The 22,254-nt window shown below is 46.2% G+C and overlaps 2 protein-coding genes and 1 long non-coding RNA gene across 4 annotated transcripts; 1 reads left to right on the plus strand and 2 right to left on the minus strand.

Moving 5' to 3' along the window:
- The first annotated feature begins 307 nt into the window (after positions 1 to 307).
- Positions 308 to 1,968, plus strand: LOC120698687. Its single transcript, XR_005684984.1, has 3 exons — positions 308 to 448; positions 529 to 650; positions 1,636 to 1,968. It is a non-coding gene; the product is annotated as an uncharacterized LOC120698687 (long non-coding RNA).
- A 6,123-nt stretch (positions 1,969 to 8,091) lies between these two features.
- Positions 8,092 to 11,094, minus strand: LOC120698685 (tubulin beta-2 chain-like). Of its 2 annotated transcripts, none has more exons than XM_039982402.1 (4): positions 10,413 to 11,087; positions 10,045 to 10,314; positions 8,712 to 9,302; positions 8,092 to 8,381 (listed from the first exon to the last, which is right to left on the minus strand). In XM_039982402.1, exons 1-4 carry the CDS (start codon positions 10,804 to 10,806, stop codon positions 8,296 to 8,298), a joined length of 1,341 nt encoding a protein of 446 aa, XP_039838336.1. In that variant the 5' UTR covers positions 10,807 to 11,087; the 3' UTR covers positions 8,092 to 8,295. The 2 variants fall into 2 exon arrangements, with proteins under 2 accessions (XP_039838336.1, XP_039838335.1); XM_039982401.1 differs by lacking the exon at positions 8,092 to 8,381 and having other exon boundaries at positions 8,549 to 9,302; positions 10,413 to 10,817; positions 10,998 to 11,094.
- Positions 11,095 to 13,370: 2,276 nt separating this feature from the next.
- On the minus strand, positions 13,371 to 14,873 carry LOC120698686. The gene has a single exon (XM_039982403.1). It carries the CDS (start codon positions 14,823 to 14,825, stop codon positions 13,659 to 13,661), a length of 1,167 nt encoding a protein of 388 aa, XP_039838337.1. The 5' UTR covers positions 14,826 to 14,873; the 3' UTR covers positions 13,371 to 13,658.
- Positions 14,874 to 22,254: the final 7,381 nt, after the last annotated feature.

Here is a 22,254-nt window from a genome sequence, read left to right on the forward strand (position 1 = left end):
AGAGGCCGCGACGAAAAATCGTCCGCGAGAAGCCGATCGGGAGTCACGGAGGAGTGTGCATCTTTAGGCACAAAGATGGGCAATATGTCAATTGTTAGGACTTAGGAGATAGAGAATTAGAATAGAGAACTATTGGAGAAGGTTTTTCTCTTTTTGTCAAAAAAACAAAGATGGAGAACTATTGTTAGGAGATAGAGAATTAGAATAGAAAACTCTTGGAGATGCCCTAAACACCCTTTAGGGCCCCGAGGTTTCTCCTCCCCTGATCCCGTGCGTTCCTCTCCCTCAGCCCCACTTTTTTTCTCATCATCCCCAGACCTAGCGCATCCTACCAGACTCAATTGTTGCCCCTCCTTTTGCTGATCATAGAGAGACAGATAGGGAGAGTGATCGTTGGTGAGGAATAGAGGGGGTGGTTAGGTCGAGCAGCGCCGGTGCCTTCCTGCTGGTGAGTTTTTTTTCCCTCTCCTTGTCTATGGTTTTTGGCCCATCTAAATTTCAATGTTGCTTCTGTCATGGGACAAGGAGGAGGAGGAGGAAGACAGTACTAGAAGAACCAGCAAAAAATGGATCAAGGAGAAGGGGTTGAAGATGTACTAGTTCATCTTGTGCCCGCTATCTCTTCGTGATTCTTCAGGCCAAAACCTTAGGTGAGACCCTTCTCCCCTGTAAGATATGCGAATTACAAGTCCTTTGCTGGTTTTAGCCTAGGATGGATGTCTTTTAGAGGAGAGGTTGCACTAGGGATTGTTGAATTGATCGTTTTCAGGGCACCCAGGAATTTTCCAATGTGTGTAGTTTTCTTTGTCCCGATGTTTCCCTTTGGTTTAGGCAGGCTAAATTCATGGAAAACTCATACTGATGCAGAGGACATCATAATGTTTCTTTGAGATCAAGAATTGCAATTTTAGGCCTAGTAATCTAGTAGATATGGCCTTTTTCTTATGGCTGTCGATTTCTGTCAATGTTCAGAATAGTTTTAGATCTATTCAGTTTTAGACTACCTTGATGGCCGATTTTCTCTTGGTGATAGTTGAAATAGTTGTAGATTATTCCTCTATCTTTCCTCTGAGGGGTAGTTGATAAATTTTGGAGCAGTAGTTTTGGAGATATAGAAATCACAAGATAGCATTTGGTAATGGCATTGTTGTTCTGGCAGTATTCAGTTCTTGCTGGTTTTAGGCATCCTTTCTTCAGACATTTGCTACAAAAATTAAGGTAGTGCGTTACCTTATGTTACAAGCTTTCCAGAGGTATATGGTTTGTAATTTTACCATCTGTAGAGCTGCAGATATGATTTTTTTTGCTGGCACATCCTGTTTTGCTGTCAGAAAAATGTCTGTGATGTTCAGTTAAGGTTTAGGCTACCTTAACTTTATAATTTATATTTTAGTTATGAAAATAAGTTTTATGTCTCTTTCTGTACATCTTTAAACTGTATTCATTTTCTATGGTTGTTGTTGTATGTTAAAAAATACAAAGTAAAGAAGCATTGCTGCTCTTTTTGAATGATTGTGAGATGAATTGTTTTGACCTTGCATTTTGGTTTGAGGGTTTGGGGCGTAGGAATGATTTACCCATTGCTCTTATATATTTGTTTGAGTTGGTGAATTGAGGTTTATTTTATCAAAACAGGTGGCAGTGCTCCAGATCGCACTTGAAGTGGTTGTCACCTTTGATCGGAGGCAAAGTAATTGTAGCATTGATTTGCTACTGTTTTGGCTTGTTATTTTCCTCACCTGAACTTTAATTCATAGCTGTGGCTGATCTAAACATGGTGGACTTATCTATGTTAAATCTTTTCAAATAATTGTCCTATGTTGTTTTCTCACATGAGAATGATGATGAAGTAAAGAGTTGATAATATTTGTCAATGCATCATGTCATGTGCATTTGCATTTATATGCATTTGAAGCAGATCGCGATCCTATGGTTGCGATAGTACCGGTACACATCGTGCGTTGCCCGAGGAGGTGTGCGATGTAAAAGAAGTCATGGCATTTGCATTCCTTTGTGTTCATGAATGTTGTCTGAACATTATATGTTATTGTTGATTTGAAGGTTGGAGTATTTATATATGAGAAGTAAACCTTAAGTTTTGTTGATGCTTAACCTACGTATGATCTAAATAACTTGTCAAAATAAATTGCTAGCTGAGATTTCAAAATCTCACCATTGCTCTACTCCTTCCAGTTGTTTCCAGTTGGGGAGTAGCAGCACATCTCTAGTCTTGTTTCCAGTTGTTTTAATTTCTTTGTCTTAACGTGCTACGCTGTACTTCTTGTTTAAATAATTATTTTATCTGCTTCCGTGATGCTTTAGTTTTAAGTTGCTACTGAGTTCTCTTGCTGGATTCAACCTTTGGTTGGAAGGTTTTGTGGCATTCCAGAAACCGGTGGCCTGGGGTGTTATAGAGGAACTCGTTGGGTGTAAGTCTCTTTCAACTCGATCTCTTGAGTTGGGTCTCTTTGAACCACTTTCTTGCTTCACTATCTTGATCTTTTCCACCAAGTGGGCAAGATCACGTCCGCATAGACTTGCTGCTGCTCACCACATGGTCGGGAGCTAGCCGGCGATGCCTATCCGTCTAGGAGGCTCATCTCCAAGAGTAACAAATGCAAAGTTGAAAGCTTTGACGGATTCAAGAGTGGTCAAGCTATGGTTGCTCACTGCAGCTCAAAATGCATATCTCATAAAGCTCATAAAGGGTGCTCACACACTCAATCTCTCAACACAACTAAAGATATCAAATCTAGTTAGCACAACTCACAAAGAGTGTTGGGGAGAGCTCGCTGGTCAAAGAAAAGCTTTAGGAAGCTCAAGAATAGCCAGGGAACCAGCTGCCCACGCAAGAGGGGGCTGAGGGGTATAAATATCCCACTTCTAAAAACTAGCCATTGAGCTGTCAGTACAGACCTGTCAGACCAGTCCTCCAAACCGATCAGATCGGCCTAGCCAAAACTAGCCGTTGGATAGGACACTCGGATACTCTGGGTACCGGTCCGGATACTCCGAACAAAAGTTCGAACACCCGATCCCGCAGCCCGGATACTCCGGGCTTAGGTTCGGATACTCCGGGCTAAAGTTCGGACACCCGGTCAAGGCCAGAGGACCCCAAACCCAAGTTAAACGAGCTACACTTGGTCCACCAAGTTGAGGCTTGATCAACCAAGTATCCCAAAGTTAGTTCATAGGGGTTTTCTCTCAGGATCCACACTTGGGTGACCTATGAGCACTTTTGACCGAGTCAAACCATCAATGTTGTATCCCTCTTAATAGTACGACATACCTATACTCAAAATTAAATATAAAACACAATTCAACTACTTGAGCCTTGAATTACTTCAGCTCTGCCATACTTTCACTTTGTCAAACATGGGATTTCAACACTGCACAACCTTCTCTTGAGCAAATCCATACTTGAGCTAGTGACTTAGATTTCCCAACTAATTTGCAAATATGTCCTTGGAACCTCAAGTCACTTCAATAAAGTATTTTGACGCATTGCATTGCTTTTCCCAACAAGGCTTAGATATGATACTTCGAAAACCCCACGGATACTAACCACTTCACCCTAGCAATTCACACATATTAAGCCATCGCTTCACCAAAGGTTGTTTAGTCCCTCGTACTAGTCATCTTGGTTACTCATAAGCATATGTTAATACATTTTGACTCCATGAAGCCTTGCAATTATACTCTCAACAATTTATAGCTCACATGTGCCAAGCCGTGAATCGAAACCAATTGATAATATTGCATGAACACTTGTTTCTTGTTTTCCTTCACAATATGCTTGATTTTCAATAATTATTTCCCTTTTATTTGATTCCTTTATACATGGGCCAATATACAAAATGATATACAAATAAACTCCTGCTAATGATATCTGAAACAAAAATATTAGTTCTTTAATTAAGTTTTCATTCAATTCACCAAAATTCATTAGGGGCCTAGATGCACTTTCAATCTCCCGCTTTTTGTGATTGATGACAACCTTGATTAAAGCTTACAAATGAATCAAATAAAATCTTTTAAATTCTCAGGTATATCATGATCTCCTCCTAAATATGTGCTTTGAATCGAATTCAACAAACAAGGCCTCAAATGTCATTTGCACATATTTAAAACAAATAGGAGCTCTCCCTATATCTCAAAATTCATAGGGTGTAAAAAGTGCATATGTGCCTACAAAAGATACACGTGATGCATATGAAAAGATAATTCACTTCAACATGAAGAAAAAGATGCTCTGTCAGCAGGTTACCGGTCAGACCAGTTCAGGAGACCGGTCTCCCCCTGACAGACAGCCAAAATACATTACATCATCCATTCATGCATCATACTAAAACAAATTCACTTAGATAACATAAAAATTTCTATTACACACAATAGCACCCATTAAATAACCTCAAGTCCACGAATAGATAGATTTAGAATCAGACCGATCAGACCGGTCTGGCTAAACTAAAAGCTCAAACTCTGAAATCTGCTACTCTATTTTCTCTTCTTTTCTTCCCAAAGTTTTAATCCAGTGTTCTCTCCGTTTGTCATCTATCACCATAAAGGACCTGGGAGAAGAAGATTCTGTCGTGCTTCACTGGCCATCTCCATTTCCATTGCCATTTCCACCTAGAGGAGGTTGACCATTCCACTCGTGAATATCTAACCAAAGATTTGAAATCACATAAGCATTTTCAGGTAGAGTAGTGATTTCAAGAGAAGTTGGATCTATGTCTAGTGCTATGTTAGACATACCAGGAGATGGTGCGAAGAGTGCATCAGATATTTTGCCAGCTGCTATATCTCTTGCGGAAGGATGTCTAGGCTCTGACTGAAAACCATGCAAAGGTGCCATCATCGAGGATGCTGCTATCCCAAAGCTGCTGCTGCCAAAGTGTGACGGATAAAATGGTGGAGCTGCTGATGATGCTCTAGCTCCATAAAAATCTGGTGGTGGAGGAGGAGGAGCATAAGATGAGCCACTAACATCTGGATAAAAGATGTTGAAAAACTGCTCAAAGTATCCGGAGTCCATATAGCCCTAAACCCTATCCTCCACAGATGGAATCTCTGTCTCAGGAGGTGAAGCAGAGATGGGTGAGCAAGACGGTTGAATGTTCATTACACTGTGCATCCTCTTGATTGAATCTCTCTCTTTCTTGCTAGCCCTCCACTGCCTCTGCTGCTCCAACTCAATGTCCCTTTGGCTTTTACACATCCCAACAAATAGATTGATGAGCTTCTTGATTGGAGAGGAGGTGTTGTGCCTGTGACTGGGCTGCCTCAGGTGTGACCGGTCAAGGGAACCGGTCCGACCGGTTTCAGCCTGGGTAGCAGGGGAATGTTGTGGCTGATCTCACTCATCCTGAATTTCTACCTCTTCATCTTCAGCTACTAGAGGTGATGGTAGCCTAGGTGTTCTGTTCACAGGAGGCTTCAAAGGCTTGTGCTTCACATCTTTTGGAAATTCTATTCCAATTATTTTTCAGATCATATACATGATATAAGGACTATAGCTGCAGATTTTCTGGGGATTCTATGAGAGAAGCTTGATTTCTTGCTAAATAAAATCCTCAACACTAAATTGAGGGGCCCTTGGTCTCATACCTGCCATCAAATTTCTCTGGAATAGAGTCACATCAAAGGTGTTTCCATCTCTAGGGGTCAGAGTCTTCCTAAACAATCTATTTAGGATCCCATAGTAAGTGTAGAGACCCTGCACCTTCCCCCAATTCCCTCTCAGGTTCTTAGGATACATGAGATGCATTTTCTTTGGCTCAAGAACACCACTATCACGGAGCTTGGGGTAGTCAATATCAGCATCTCCTAGATGGAAAAGAGCAACAAACTCTGGAAAAGTAATCTGATATTTCTGTTCCTCTATCATCCAGAACATTGCTCTTTCACCATTGTGGTGTCCAAAGAAAATTGTGGTATAAAACTGAGCAATATTTTTTTTGTTCCATCTATGCCTGAAACCCATAAGGTGCTTGATCCTTTTCTCCTCACATGCAGCCATGACTTCATCAAATATGGCATTGTTCTTCCTTTGCATATAACTCCAGTCCACATATTGTGTTTCATGAGTGATCTTGGACTTTTCATAATAATTGTAGTATAGAAATCCTGCTGAAAAAGAGTCCAAAACATAAGATCTTTGGCAGTTCTAGGCTCACTGTAAGGGTCCTCTCCCCTAAGCCTCTTAACGGTCCCAGTTATCCCATCCCCAAAGTAATTTGTTGGGGCTGTGCCATAGGCATATCTGGGTCGAAAGACAATAGGTACAGCAGCACAACCTGTGTTCTCATCATTGCCATCACCCTTACTCATCACCCTCTTCTTCTTCACTTTCCTCCTGAGCTAGGCCCTTTCCATGTCTCCGCTCAATCCTGTAAGATTCATCCTCAACATCATCATCATCAGATGTATTGTCACTATATATCATGTTCTATGACATCAGCTGCTGTTGCTCTCTGGTGCCCTCTAGGCCTCAATTCTCTGCCACTGACCACATTGGGAGTACTTGAACCACCCTCATCTTGATCACCGCTAGGGACATCAAAATGTCGTTTAGTTTTTCTCTCATGCTAACTAGTCATCTTACTGCAGCTCCTGGGTTCAAAGGATAGATAGAAGTGATATAAAACCACAGGAATTGATTCGCTTGGGATGAAGAATAATAGAGACAAAAATTGAAACAATTGGGTATGCTCTAGGTATACCGGATAGACCGGTCTGGGCAACGTAACCGGTCAGACCGGTCACCCCAGAACAGAGACAATAGACCCAATCACAATCTAACAGCAAGAGTTTGAACATGAAAATTTCAAATGAGATCTGGAACTATCTAGGGGTAAAGTGTATTGAACATTTTGCACAAAATCACGACTTAGGGTTCTACTGGGCAGACAGTCTAACCCTAGGTTGTGGATTCGTCCAAAATACCCAACAAAGTTGAATGAACTTCTAGGGACAGGTTCTATGACATTGCAGGAGCTGTTCTACCAGAGGGATTTTAAATCTATGGCCTAGATAAGTAGATTGAAGAGAAACAACCCATACAGTACCTTTAGACCAAAATTTTGAAGGGGAGATTGATGGACCGGCTTGGAAAAGCGGTCAGGCCGGTGAAGTGAACCGAAAAATAATATAGTACAATGAAATATATATGGATCCGGAGCCAGCAAATGACTGTTGGAGCGGATAATACTCGTAGCAACGCACGGGCATCTATCCTATAGATTCAAATGTTTCAACTTTTACTTTTATTTTATTCCCTCCGTATCAAATTGTAAGTCTTTCCAACTTTGTTGGAGAGTCAAACTTTTTTATGTTGAGCAAATGTATAGAAAAGATTATGAAGATTTATAGCACCAAATAGACATACAATGAAAGTATACTTAATGAAAAATCTAATGATATTTATTTGGCATCATAAATTTTAGTACTTTATTATATATAAATTTGGTCAAAATTGAAATGTTTTGACTCTCCAAAAAATTGGAATGACATACAATTTTGGAACGGTGCTAGTAGTATATAGATTTGTCATCTGTTTCAAAGGTGGGCCGCCGGACCATTCGACAGCAAGCCTAGCCAAAAAAAAAGACCATGGGCCTAAGTCATTGCAAACTCAGTGGACTCTACAGTTTGAGATTTTGATCAGATAGTTTGAGAATTAGTTGAGTGGGGCACTAGATTTTACATGACTTGCTGTTCAGGATGGTAAACATATTATGCAATATGTGGCGACATGAGTCGATAAACAAAGATGGTAAAACTGTGCCTTCACTGTTGTCATGCATTTTCGCCGTTGTGACTAATTTGATGAGCACTTGTTTTTCCTCTACATGGCCTAGAGAAACAACATGCCTCAATTATTGATCAGATTCAGTTTGTAGTACAGTGGTTGATATGGTCTTTACTCGCATGAAAAAGGTATATTTTCAATTCAAAAATGAACGGCAATTGTCCCATATGCTGGTTGAAGCACTCGTTATTCAACATGGACATTGCCGATTTTGTTCTACTGGATTAGCCAATAGATTGAACGGGCAAACTAAATCAATTACTGTAAAAAAACGAACATTCAGAACCAGCATCTCACTTAAGCATTAGAGTTCCAATCGAATAGTGCAAACGGCAACAAGATATCTTGCCTTGTCTGCGGGCCACGCGACATAATCCCTAGAGTTCAAACAATGCACCAAAGATAGGAGCATCATGCAAGAGAAACTGCGTACTAGTAGATCAAGGATAAACGGGCGGCCAGTTGATGGCAGCAGGCGGGCCTCACTCCGCTGCAGCCTCCTCATCCTCGCCCTGGTCGTTGTCGTCGACGGTCGCATCCTGGTACTGCTGGTACTCGGAGACAAGGGCTTTGTTTGGATGCTTCCTAGCGCTATGAATAGTAATATTTGACTACTAATTACGGTATCAAACAAAGTCAATTTACAAAACCAACTTCAGAACCCCTGCGCTAGTGACCATAAAAAATCTAACGAGACCTTTGACCGCGCGATTAGAGGATGGTTACTGCAGCATCACTGTAGCAAATCATCGATTAATTACAGTTATTAGATTCGTCGCGAAAAGTTACACTCATCCCTAAAAATGTTTTGCAAATAGACTTCATTTAGTGCTTCATGCATGCGAGATTTTTTTTCGGGAAGTGTGCGTGCTAGATTTCTTGCCTAACCAAACAAGGCCAAGGTCGTTCATGTTGCACTCCGCCTCGGTAAACTCCATCTCGTCCATGCCCTCACCAGTGTACCAGTGCAAGAAGGCCTTCCTCCTGAACATGGCTGTGAACTGCTCGCTCACCCGCCGGAACATCTCCTGGATCGAGGTGGAGTTGCCAACAAATGTTGAGGACATGGAGAGGCCACGCGGAGGGATGTCGCACACGCTTGACTTGACGTTGTTAGGGATCCATTCCACGAAGTAGGACGAGCTCTTGTTCTGCACATTTATCATCTGCTCGTCCACCTCCTTGGTGCTCATCTTGCCCCGGAACATGGCGGAGGCAGTAAGATAGCGGCCGTGGCGTGGGTCTGCAGCGCACATCATGTTCTTGGAGTCCCATATTTGCTGGGTCAGCTCGGGGACGGTGAGGGAGCGGTACTGCTGGGAGCCACGCGAGGTGAGTGGCGCGAAGCCCACCATGAAGAAGTGCAGGCGCGGGAAGGGGATCAGGTTGACAGCAAGCTTGCGGAGGTCGGAGTTCAGCTGCCCTGGGAAGCGGAGGCAGCAGGTGACACCACTCATGGTGGCACTGATCAGATGATTCAAATCACCAACTGCCGACAAAACCAATGTTCACGTCAGTACGTACGGAACAGCAAAGGAGTACAAGTTCAAGCATATTAACATAATAGATAAACAAAAGAAAAGTATAGTAATGATATGACCATGATAGGTTTGATTCCAGCAAAACAAATTATAAGCAGAGCATGGTAAAATTCTAGGAAAAAGAAGCTTGACATTCTAAACAATTGCATGATTGCGCCTGAAGCTGCATAAAGGCTTATTTTTCAGGCTGATAGCCACTGCTCATATGCATGTGGTTCATCAGTTAAGCACCCGATAGATTAGTTTTCAAATGATTTCGAACTGCCACATTTACAAATTAGACAACTAAAAATATAGGTAACATAATATAGGGAATGATAAGCTGTTCACAATAACCAACATAATTATATGCAACATTTCAACACTAATCTGGTTTCCTACCAAGACCAGTAGTTCAGCACCCAACATAATTCAGGACCGGGTTCTACAATCCTAACAGCATTTTCTGGCTGTAGGTTCCAATCACCAAAAGCAAATGACACTAGTATGACACCAAAGATTTCATTCATTTTAATCGCAAGGCATGACCAAGATGATGACAATAAATTGGACCATAATTGAAAGCACAGGAAATACATTGCAGAGCTCATTATTCAACAGTCATATAATTTAATTATAACCAGGCAAGGTAGTCAAACCGTAAATATCAGCAGGCGAGGCAGTAAAACTTAGTGGAGCAGATCAGCTTACAGCTAGGAGTGGTCAGCTTCAGTGTGCGGAAGCAGATGTCGTAAAGCGCCTCGTTGTCCAGCACCATGCACTCGTCGGCGTTCTCCACGAGCTGGTGGACGGAGAGCGTGGCGTTGTAGGGCTCGACCACCGTGTCCGACACTTTGGGGGACGGGAACACGGAGAAGGTCAGCATCATCCGGTCCGGGAACTCCTCCCTGATCTTGGAGATGAGCAGGGTGCCCATGCCGGAGCCCGTGCCTCCGCCCAGCGAGTGGCAGACTTGGAAACCTGGCAGCACGCCGCCCAGATAGAGTGAGACAGACAGCGCGTCAGAAATTCAGAGAATCCACGGGATGATGGGGATTCGGAAGAGAAGGGATGGATACCTTGGAGGCAATCGCAGTTCTCGGCCTCCTTGCGGACGACGTCGAGGACGGAGTCGATGAGCTCCGTGCCCTCGGTGTAGTGGCCCTTGGCCCAGTTGTTGCCGGCGCCGGACTGGCCGAAGACGAAGTTGTCGGGGCGGAAGATCTGGCCGTAGGGCCCCGTGCGGACGGCGTCCATGGTGCCGGGCTCCAGGTCCATGAGCACGGCGCGCGGCACGTAGCGGCCGCACGACGCCTCGTTGTAGTAGACGTTGGCGCGCTCCAACTGCAGGTCCGACGTCCCCACGTAGCGCCCCGTCGGGTCGATGCCGTGCTCGTCGCACACCACCTCCCAGAACTGGGAGCCGATCTGGTTCCCGCACTGCCCGCCCTGGATGTGCAGGATCTCCCTCATCTTCCTCGGACCTGCAAACGCCGCAGCGATCAACGCGCGAAGAAGAGGACCGGGGGAAATCCAAGGTTAAATTTCCCCCCAAAATCCCCCCAAAGCGAAGCGAACACAGCCCAAAATGGAACCGACAAAATCCAGGAAAAAAATCAGGGATCCGAAGAAATTTGGGAACGAGGGTTCGATTGCAGCATTACCTTGCGGTGGAAAGCGATCGGATCGGGCTAACTGTGGGGGAGGGGGGAAGAGAGGTTGCGATCGGGGAGGACTCGGGAGGAGAGCGCGTGGGTTTGTTCACGGGGAGGGGAGGGGAAATGGGGGCGCCTGTTTTATAGCGCCGGTAGGGGCTAGGTCACGGATCCAACGGCGCCTGGGTTTCCCGTTTCCCTCCAAGGACTTGCGCCGCGAGATCTCAGCCGTCGGCGGTTCGGTTGCCACGGAGCCCGTTGCTAGCCTTTTCAAATTTGAATTTTGAAAGGGTGGGCGCTGGCTGCCGGGTTGGAATTTGGACGACGGGTTTGCCCTTGGGCCGTTGGGCGCGGCGCGCGTGCTTCCGCTTCGGAATGAAGGGACGGCAGTTTGTTTCACACGCGACAAATTCTGTGCATTTTTGTGTGTCAAAATTCAAAAGAAATCTTGGGCCCATATATGTTCTCACAAGACAAATCTTCAGGAAACAAAATAAATTAAAAGGAGATATGAGCAAATTAACAGCAAACATCATGGAATATAGAAGGATATACAATGATCGTATACATGGAATGATTAAGGAGGTATGAGTATTTCATCATTGACAAAGGAGAAGATTACAACACCGCTAGCCGATAAAAGAGCAAGCACTAATCTTGAGCTAACAAGACGCTAGATCTTTTGCGCCTGCTGAAATCCAAGTTGCCGCGTCATTTATTAGGCCAGTCTCAGTGGGAGTTTTATAGAGAGTTTCATGGCATTAAATACCATCAATTTTATTGACATAGCAAGGAGAGAGAATGATAGAGTTTAATGGGATGTAAGGAGAGTTTCATCACCATGAAACTCATCTGGCATGATTATCTAGTTTTCAATCTAGATATCTGTGCCCATAAAATTCCCACTGAAACTGGCCTTATCTCCTCGAAAAGGAGTCTCGTGGTTCATTCCCAACGGCGAAAGGAAGGTTCTGGAGTTCCCCCTTCCACACTTCCCAACTGTTATGTTGGTCCACCAGTCGTGTTGGCGCTGTACGCCCACTGTGATGATTGTAGACATGGCTCCACAAGTCCACGACTAAACTACTGTGATCAGTGCACAAGGTGGTGCTCAACAAGCGCGTGAGGCGCCATGAATTAGCGCCAACAACTGGATCCTCTAGCATAAGAACTATTGGCTAACCAAAGCTAAATCATCAGGTATAGATTCAGGTTGTTTGGCTGCAAAATCAGATGGCCCAAAGGCCGGCCTGCTGCCAATACGCGGTCCTGATCGACGCTTCGTAGTTTCAGGAAGCCCATCATCCTCTCCGCCCTGCTACTCGGCTAAGCTTTATCTCTCCCCTTTCATGGAGCTTAATTTCGCCAGAAACGTACCTACGCTGCACACATCGTCAACGGCCATACCAAACAGCTCGAAAACAAACTGCACTGGACAACGGCTTTGTTTGGTTTGTGTTATGCTAGCAACTTTGACTATTAATTAGAGATATTAAATAAGAGTATTTTTTAAAACTAATTTCACAACCTCTGTGCTAGAAACTATAAAGAATGTAATGAAGTTTTTGACCGCGAGATTAGAGGATGGTTACTGTAGCATCACTGTAGCTAATTATTAATTAATTGTCGTCATTAGATTCGTCGAGAAAATTACATCCATTTCTAAAAGAGTTTTGCAAATAAAATTTGTTTAATACTTCATGTATAAAAAATTCATGCTAAGAACCAGCACGTACAAACCAAACGGGGCCGCCGAATCGAACGCTTAGCACAGCTGGCTGCACACAGGCCCCATGCGTCGTCGGTTGCGGTCGGCAGAGCTGACAGCCTCCGCGAGCTAGGTCGACCCATCTCATGGAAAGACTCATGTTTTCTTACGAAGCGGTAATAATCCTCAATTTTACGTTCCATAATTAGGTGTTTTTTCATATTGCTAGAGAAATCTTACTCCACATATTTTCACCAAATTTCAGAACGACGGAATCGAGAAAAACGTAGTATAACACTTGCGATGGATTTATACATGACGTACGGGGACAACGTTCCCGCCGCTGGAACGCAGGGGCTGATAACTATGGTCTATGGGTAAGCCATCACCAGTACTCCCTCGTTCCCTCTCCCTCCGTTCCAAATTATTAATCATTTTGACTTTTCTAGACAGTTGGTAGTACTGCGGTGCGCTGATGGAGATCAGCTTGGAAGATTTCATAATTTGACCTGGGTACTAATGATGCAGATTAGCCACCCGAACCTATGTATTCCAGATTACAAGTCTGGAGAAAGCTCAGCAAATCAGGAGCCAAGTCATTTCAACCAACGACACATCCATTTAACTGAACAAGAACAAGTATATTTCTTTCCGTTTCTTTTTTGAACATACCCTATCAATAAATCTCAACTCTGCATTGATTTAGTGATTAGTGAACATCCTAATGGCTGAACCTGAACTGCAAACATTTACCATAAGACTGTAACCGAATAATACCACTAATTTCTTGAATGTTTGCATCTCAAAATAAACAAGCTGGTGGCATCACCATTCTTCTCCTTGGCAAACCTTTGATCCCCAATGCAAAATCTTCAGAAATCAGAACACTGCTAAACCTTAGCAAATCCTACCAAGAACCAACAGTCAACAGCAATCAACAGGCTAACACGGCCGCCGATGCGTCACGCGCTAATCTTCTTCTTGCTTGCCGGCTTTGGTTCCTCCTTGGGCCCATCGAATCCCTCGAACGGGATCTCGCCTTTCATTGCCCGGAGCACATCGGGGAGCTCGTCGGCGTGCGGCAGCACGTGCACCTTAAGGAACCGCTTCTCAGAGGACACGAGCGCCACGGGCAGCCGGTACTGCCCTGACCGCTTCCCCGCCCTCCTCAGCACGGCAAACACGGCGCACCTCCGGGAGTGGGCGGCCAGGCTCCGCACGAGCATGGTCGGATACGGCACGATCTCCTCCAGGCTCACCCCCGCCTTGCCGGTCAGGAACCCGACGGTCTCCGAGATCTTCTTCTCCGAGATCGCCAACGCGGCCGGGTACCGCCGGATCATCTGAGTGACGCTGCCGTCGTCGAAGCCGAGGCGCCGCAACAGTGCGACCTTGCTCTCCAGCGTGGCGGGCTTCATCTTGGTGAAGATGGCGAAGACGTACACGAACATGGGGCTCCCGGGCTCAACGCCGACGCGTCTGGCCGCGTCGACGATCTCGTTGATGCGGTCGGGGCTCTGCATGATGACGGCGGGCTGGAGAGCGACGAGGCTTGCTACCTGGTCGGCGGACAGGCCGTGGACGTCGCGGAGGAGAGGCACCGCGCGGAGGAGGCTGGCCTTCGGTTGGCAGCGGGCGATGAACGGCATCTGGCGGAGCGCGGTGACGACGCGGTCGTCGGAGCCGCCAAGCACCTCGCGGAGGGCCGAGAACAGCGGGGCCAGGTGGTCCTTGACGCTGCGGTGGAGGAGGATAGGGCTCAGCGCGATGAGGCGCGGCAGCAGCGGCGCGGAGACGCCGACGGAGACCAGGAAGACGAGCTTGGGTTGCAGCGTCTTGGCCGGGTCGGAGACGAGCGCGACGGGGAACTTGCGGACGGTGGCCGAGATGTCGGCATCCGAAAAGCCGTAGCGGCGGAGGAGCGCGAGGACGGCGTCCACCTGCTCGGCGGCGCCCGGGGAGGCGAGGCGGATGAAGGGCGCCGCGCGAGCCGCGGTTGCGGGGGAGAGGCCGCAGCGGGAGATCAGGTGGGAGACCGCGGGGTCGGCGGCGGCTGCGGGGGAGGAGAAGGCGGCGGCGAGGGCCCCGACCGGGAGGGGGAGGATGCGGCGGCGCGCGGCGGCCAGCATTGGGGAAAATCGTGGATGGGGCAAAGGCCGTGCGGCGGATGACAGGGGTTAGGGCGGCGGCGGGGTCCGCCGTGTTCAGTTCCATAATTCAAAATTACAAAAAAAAATTTCGGCACCTGCATGGAGACTTAAATCTAGACGAAATAAAAAACGCATTACGACTGTTGTCTGTAAATGGCGAGACGAATCTAATGAACCTAATTAGGCTGCAATCAAGCGCTAAATTGCTACAGTAATGCTACAGTAAACAACCTCTAATGACGAATTAATTAGGCTCATTAGATTCGTCTCGCGATTTACAGACGAGTTCTATAAACCCTTTTGTGATTAGTCTATATTTAGTACTTCAAATGTAGAAAGATGCCTTTTCAAAATTTTTACAACGCGCAACCAAACGGGGCCGTGCTTGGGTCGCACAGGCCCAAAAAGCAACTTCCGGCCTTTTTTAATTTTTATATTTAAAAAAAATTCAAAAATATATGGTCGTTATAAGAAATTCCAAAAATAGACCCTTGTCGCCCCGCGACAGGCCTTTTTTTAAAAAAAAATATTTGCAAATCGGTCCTCGATCAACGCGGCGCGGGGCTCGGCGGCAGGGGGCGCCCCCCAAAAGGGCGACAGGGGGGCTTGTCGCCCCCCCTCGGGCGATAAGGCCTCGTTGAGCGCGGCGCGCGGGGGGTGCGGTCGCCCCCCCAACGGGCGACAGGGGACTGTCCCCCCCTCGAGCGACAGGGTCCCCCTCTATATAAACCCCCCGCCCTCATTTCCTCATCATTTGAGCACAAAAATTCCACCAAAAATCCAGAAAAAAAAGAGAGTGGTGAGGAAAAGAGAAGCGGCGAAGCCCTGCTGAATTGCGCACATGTGATCTGCTGGTAATTATATTTAACTTATGTATTTTTCCATTGATATTGTAGAGTAATTAAATTTAATTAGTGCTATAGTAGAACCAATTTAAGTACGAGTTTAAGGATATGCGTTTATTATTAGTTTAGGAAATTAAGACTACACGTTTATTATTACAATTGCAGTATTATTAGAGACGTGTTTATAAATTAATTACGATTTAAAATAGAATTTCGCATATGTAGTATAGAATTTGAGTGTCATCACGTAGTTATGAATACTTAAATGTTGTAGTTGAAATCCATACTTAATTTTTACGGATTATTGAATAAGGCAGTGAAGTAAAGAGTATAACTCGATAAGTATTCTGTGATATACAGATATGTCGAGCAAGATGTAGTTTCAAGTATTTTTTGGTGACTACAATGTTTTGTATGGGCCAAATGGAGTAGACCTTTCTGCCTTTAAGTGCACATCCAGCGCCATAGATAAACCTCTGGAGAGGAGTTTTGGTTCCATATATAAGTGGTTGTAGCGTGGGTTCTGTGTTGATCCGGAGACACATGTGATGACCATCCATTCTCTTGTTAATTGGAAAGTAGAAAGTGATTTATGGAAATTGATGATGATACACAGTACTGATGACTGGCAGAAGTACATGCAAGCAGCTCTAGAGCGTGGGTGGCCTCTGGCCATTCTTGTTCAAACTCGGGAGAAGACACAAAATGAAATCCGACATGGTGTAGATCAAGCAACTCCAAGTATTCGAAGAGAGACCAACTATGTTTAGCAAGATGAGTCAGAAGAGATAGAGAACCAAAACATCGGACCACAGGGCCTTACTGATGAGGGAGAGAGGATACATAGCATCTTGGACGAGATGGAGGCAGAAGACCAAGCCGCAATGGAGATGGAAGAATATGAGGGCTCATCTGATGACGAGCAGTACTCATTGCCAAAAGAGTGGAAGGAGCATGGTTTTGGCAATCATGTCGTAGAAGACGTACGAAATCAGGAGTGGGAGTACAGAGGGAATGAGGTAGTGCAAGGTGCAACATATCCAAACATTGAAACCGTAAAAGATGCTGTGAGGCTATTGGCAATATCATTGAAGCGAGAATTTAGAGTCGTGAAGTCTGGCAGTAAAGAATATGAGGTGAAATGTGTGAATGATGGATGTCCATGGCGAGTACATGCATTCAAGGGAAAATGGAAGTCGAACTGGAAATATTCCATTGTGACAGAGCACACTTGTTTGCTATCAGAAGTTCAGCCCTCGCATCGCAATATATCATGCGACTTTGTTGCAAAGCAAATATATGGGTTGATTATGGACAACCTAAATTATGAGCCAAAAATGATTGTTCGACACATTGAGCAGACTTACCAGTACACCATTAGTTATTTGAAGGCATGGCGGGCTAAACAAAAGGTGTTCGAAATGCGGTTCGGCACAAACGAGGAATCATATGATAACCTACCTCGTATGTTATCCCAGGTTGCTGCTAGAAATCTTGGAAGCTTTTATGACACATACCTCGTACCAGCCGTGACTAGGGGGCAAAGCATTCTGCAACGAGCCTTCTTTTGCCTAGGTGCCTGTGTTAGGGCATTTTAGTGTTGTCTTCCGGTGATCTGCATTGATGACATATTTCTGACTGGAAGATATAAAGGTCAGATACTCACCGCAATCGGGGTAGGTTTCAACAACCAAATACTTCCGCTTGCATTTGCATTTGTTGAGAATGAGAACTTAGACAATTGGTGTTGGTTCTTTGAACGAGTGAAGGTTCATGTTGTTGCTGCACGTCCAGATGTGTGCCTTATTAGTGATAGGCATGCAGGTCTGCTACAATCAATAATGAAATTGCAACGCGGAACTGCGACAACGCCTCCATTATGGCCCCATGTCCACAACAGGTGGTGCATTAGGCATATGGGTGCAAACTTCTATGACCACTTCAAGAACAAGGATCTTAAGAACATGTTTAAGAGGTTGTGCATCCAAAATCAAATGAGAAAATTCAATGCTTTATGGCAGATGCTTGATCAGTTGACTGCAGAGCAAGTGAAGGTAAGGGCATCAGGAACCAGCACGAGTCAGGCTGCAGAGGCTAGGAATTCAATTGAGAAGCAATTTTCACACTGGATTCGAGGTGCACCTAAGGAGAAATTGTCATTCCTTTATGATACTAACGGAATGCGGTATGGTATTCAGACAACGAACCATGCAGAGTGTTTCAATATGGTTATGCGGCGTTGTCGTGCCTTTCCTCTTGTGGGAATTGTTGAGTTCATCATGTATGGGTGCATGAAGTATTTCAGAGAGCGTTACATGGCTGCAAGCATAAACATCAGCAACCCCCAAATTCAGTTTTGCACAAGAGTGACACAATATATGCAACAGAAGATAGAAAAGAACAAACTACACCGTGTCATATCGACAGGTACAATGGAGCATAGATTTGAGGTTCTATGCAAGGATAGAACTGGTCATGGTATCCGTAGAGATAGGGTGGTACAGGAGAGTTTGATTACAGTAGATGGCAAAGCCTTCTGCTCCTGCATGAAGCCTAAGTTATTGCATTTGCCATCCTCGCATCTCATTGCGGCATGTGCAGAGTCTGGGTTGTAGCCAGGAGTATTTGTTTCACCTTACTTCAGCAAGGAAGCAGCTGTATCCACCTGGGGATATGAGGTATACGGGATTGGAATAGTGGGATCTTTCATTCTGGATAATGAGGATAAGATGTTTATTCCTGATCCAGCCACTAAGAAAGGCAAAGGCCGCCGTCAAACACGTCGTATTCGGAATGGTATGGACGAGTCCGAAGCAAGCAAGGCACAAAAGCGTTGCAGCCAATGTGGAGCATTGGGTCACAACTACAAGAAGTGTCCTCAGAATGCACTTCACGACGCTGCTGACGTCGGTCCTTCCGGAAATCCCAGAGATGGAGCACTTCCTACGTTCAGACGACCATCGGCGAGAATTGCTCGTGGAAGGCACTCGGTGTCATGATCCACCAGTGTGCAGTTTGTATCTATATACTAATCGTGCGTGGAGTTTGTATCGAACCTATCTGTAATGTATAAATATCGTGTGTCCAGTTTGTATGGAACCTATCTGTAATGTATAAATATCGTGCGTCCAGTTTGTATCGAACCTATCTGTAATGTATAAATATCGTGCGTCCAGTTTGTATGGAACAAATCTGTAATATGTAGTAATCGTGCGTCCAGTTTGTATCGAACCTATCTGTAATGTATAAATATCGTGCATCCAGTTTGTATGGAACATATATGTACCTATGTGTTCTCATATATTTTTGAATGTAGGTACGGAGATGGACTCTTTGCTAGACCCAGTTATCGACTCAAGCCACAGGTCTTTCTTTGCAGCAGTTGAGCACCGAGCCCTAGAGGTGCTATGTCCTCGTCCACCTGGGGAGGCGATCTCTATACACCACGATTGGGTTGACAGGTATGTAATGAAATATTATTGTTTATTACTTATGTACTCGTCGGTATTCCTTTGTTTCGACAATTTTGTTTATTGCAGGTTACGTGAGTCCGGTCTACTGACTCTGGGTCGTCTTGTCGAGGGTGGGCTTGTTCAGCTCGACCGATCCCTCCTGACGGCGCTCGTTGACAGATGGAGGCCGGAGACACACACGTTCCACCTCCAGTGTGGGGAGATGACTCCTACGCTGCAGGACATGGCCTACCTCCTCGGCCTCCCTATCGCCGGGGAGGCTGTAGGTCCGCGTGTGGTGGCGGCCTCGTGAAAGGATGACCTAGAGGCCCGTTTTGCCCTGGTTGACCGCGTGGAAGAAGCAGGTCCGATCAACCCGCACCCGCGAGCAGCAGGTCCTTCGAAGACCTAGTTCCTACAGTTTACAGTACGTATTCATTGCATATTTAAATTTAATTGTTACAATTCACATGTTGCATTGTCAGTTGAAACCATTAATCTTAATTGTTTATGCAGCCTACACTGTTGCCTACGGATGCCGACGAGTACAGTGTGACCAGATCGCTGGAGGCGTACTTGCTTTGGTTGTTTGGTTACATCATGTTCAACAACACTCATGGCAACTCGGTCGATAGGATTCTCCTTCCGTATGCACGGGAGATTGCGGATGGGGACGAGGACGTACCGCCCTACAGCTGGGGTGGGGCGGTACTTGCAGCCACTTATCGTGGACTCTGCGACGGCTGCAGGAAGACACATGGGAACGCTATCCTGGCGGGGTGCCCACTACTGCTGCAACTTTGGTCGTATGAGAGGCTAGCCATTGGTCGGCCCATCGTCAGCCACGAGCCTTACCACGAGGCCATGTACGGCGACGAGGAGGACGACAGGCCCACTATGGGAATTCTCTGGATCTGGCGTCAGGTACATTCGCAACAAATCTAATTTTGTTATTCATTGTTACATGATGCATTAGCGCACTTTTAATTTTACTTATTCGGACTGCAGAGGTCCTGGGCGCATGCGCTGGTTAGACGCGCATATCCTGAGTTTGTTTCGGAGCTCGACATGCTGAAGCCCGAGGACGTTGTCTGGGAGCCTTACAGCCCAGAGGCTGTGGCTACCCGTGCACCAGCAGGTCTGTCTTCGCACTGCTCCGTGAATGCGAGCCTGTGGCTTACTACAGCCGTCCTGGTTTACGACATCGCGGTTGAGGCATATTGCCCCTGGAGAGTCAGGAGACAGTTTGGGCAGCGCAAGGAGTTTCCGGTGCCCACCGCGTTGGAGCGTGTGAGTCGCCAGGACCACAGTTAATTATGAATGAACTTGGCTCATACATTCGTGTCGAATGTAACAATTCTTCGTGGTCTACTTTTGTAGGTTGTCAAGGAGTGGCTTGCCGTGCTCTGCTGATTGGCTCACCAAGATGCAGCCGTGGGTGGAGCAATGGGAACAGGCAGACGAGCACTTGGTCCATCCAACAGGACCACACACAGACAGCTCCTTTAGGGCTTATCTCACCTGGTACTTACCCCGGACTCGGGCTCGTCTGATTTATGTTGACACGCACCCGCAGGCACACCAGGCGAGGCCTCAGGATGGTTATGCCCGGCACCACGTGGATGCACTAGCTGGCGCGGTGAGTCTCTTGATCATATTTGTATATATATATATATTCATAAGATAATTTATGTGTTACTAACTGTTCCTTTACTCAATGGATGCAGTTTCGCCTTTGCAACATGATGGAGACAGACTGCTCGACTTACTTGACGAGGTTACGTGCCGGATCCCCAATGATCCAGTTTGAGCAGACAGAGACATGGTCGAGGCAGCGTGACCAGTTGGATTCAGTACTGCACAACTTGGGAAGTCGTGTGCAGTATGAAGACAGCCACGGGTCGTCCCAGACCTCGTCGTCGTTCCCGTGTCCGGCGATCGTGCACCGGCCGACGTCTCAGTACTACACAACTGCAGGTAACGTAGATATCTCTTTAAAATTAGATCAAGTGTTGCTACATATTTACTAATATCACAAACAGGATACGATCCAGCTACTGCGTTCGGCCATACTGGAATGTTTAGAGGGGCACCACCAGTTGGCGGACCGTATCCAGGGATGGTACCGGGGCCACAGATACCTGCCTACACTGTAACATCCCGTATTTTTACGGAATGTTATATAGTGCAAAAATGTGAAATTTCAAATACTTTTTGTGTGCATGTGTAATTAGGTAGAAATAATGTAAGGCTGATCACCCTTTCCATCTCGAATTCCTAGAAAATTAAAAGCAAAATAAATATAAGGATATAAATGTTAGTGTGCTATATTTGGAGTTGGAGTTTATTCGTATCTACCTTGTTTAAATTTGGCTTTGAATATTTTTGTTTGAATTTGGGTGGCATTTGATTTGAATTGAGCCATTCAAATCAAATGCAAATACTAACTAAAACCCCTAACCTGCCTTGGGCTGGAACCCTGCTAACAAACCCCCCTGACCAACCCAGCCCAGAACCACCTCTCCCTCTCCCTCCGGCCTGCTCGGCCCGAACCGCACGCTGACGCACGGCCCAGTATGGCCCAAGCCACACACCGCCGCCCCTTCCCTTGCCTTGAGCTGCTGACAAGCGGGCCAGCAATGTCAGCCGACGTTGTGCGCCTTTCTCCTTCGCTCCGCCTCTGCTTTTCGCGGATGCAGCCGCTTGCCCCGCGCTCACCTCAACCGCTCCCGCGTGTGGACGCGCCGCCGCTCTGTGACAAGGAGGCGAAGCCCGCCTACCACCTTTTTCCTTTACGACCTTGACCACCCGCGCCCCGCGCCGTGAGCCCCCGACGCCGAGCCGCTTGATCCCGCCGCGTGTCCGTGGCACGGACACCGAAGATCACCACCGTTCCTGTGCCCCTAGCCTCTCCAAACCCTAGCACCGGCACTATATAACCCCCCAATCGGATGCTGCAAACCCTAGATGCCTCCTTCTTCTCCCCAATGGCTGCCGTCGCCGCCACCATTGAGAAACAGAGGATGCGCTCCAAGCCAAGGAAGAGGGGGAGAAGCCAGGAGGAGAAGCAAGGAAGGGAAGGAGGAGCTTGACGCCGCCGTCACGCCAAGC

Source organism: Panicum virgatum, chromosome 3K (genome assembly GCF_016808335.1).
Source record: "Panicum virgatum strain AP13 chromosome 3K, P.virgatum_v5, whole genome shotgun sequence".
Lineage (NCBI taxonomy): Eukaryota > Viridiplantae > Streptophyta > Magnoliopsida > Poales > Poaceae > Panicum > Panicum virgatum.

Excerpts from the sequence above, each read along its gene's own strand:
- LOC120698685 (XM_039982402.1), bottom strand. The coding sequence starts at position 10,806 with ATGAGGGAGATCCTGCACATCCAGGGCGGGCAGTGCGGGAACCAGATC. Across the intron at positions 10,315-10,412 it reads GAACTGCGATTGCCTCCAAG|GTTTCCAAGTCTGCCACTCG; the intron begins GTATCCATCCCT and ends GCGTGCTGCCAG. Across the intron at positions 8,382-8,711 it reads GTGCAACATGAACGACCTTG|CCCTTGTCTCCGAGTACCAG; the intron begins GCCTTGTTTGGT and ends ATCCAAACAAAG.
- LOC120698686 (XM_039982403.1), bottom strand. The coding sequence starts at position 14,825 with ATGCTGGCCGCCGCGCGCCGCCGCATCCTCCCCCTCCCGGTCGGGGCC.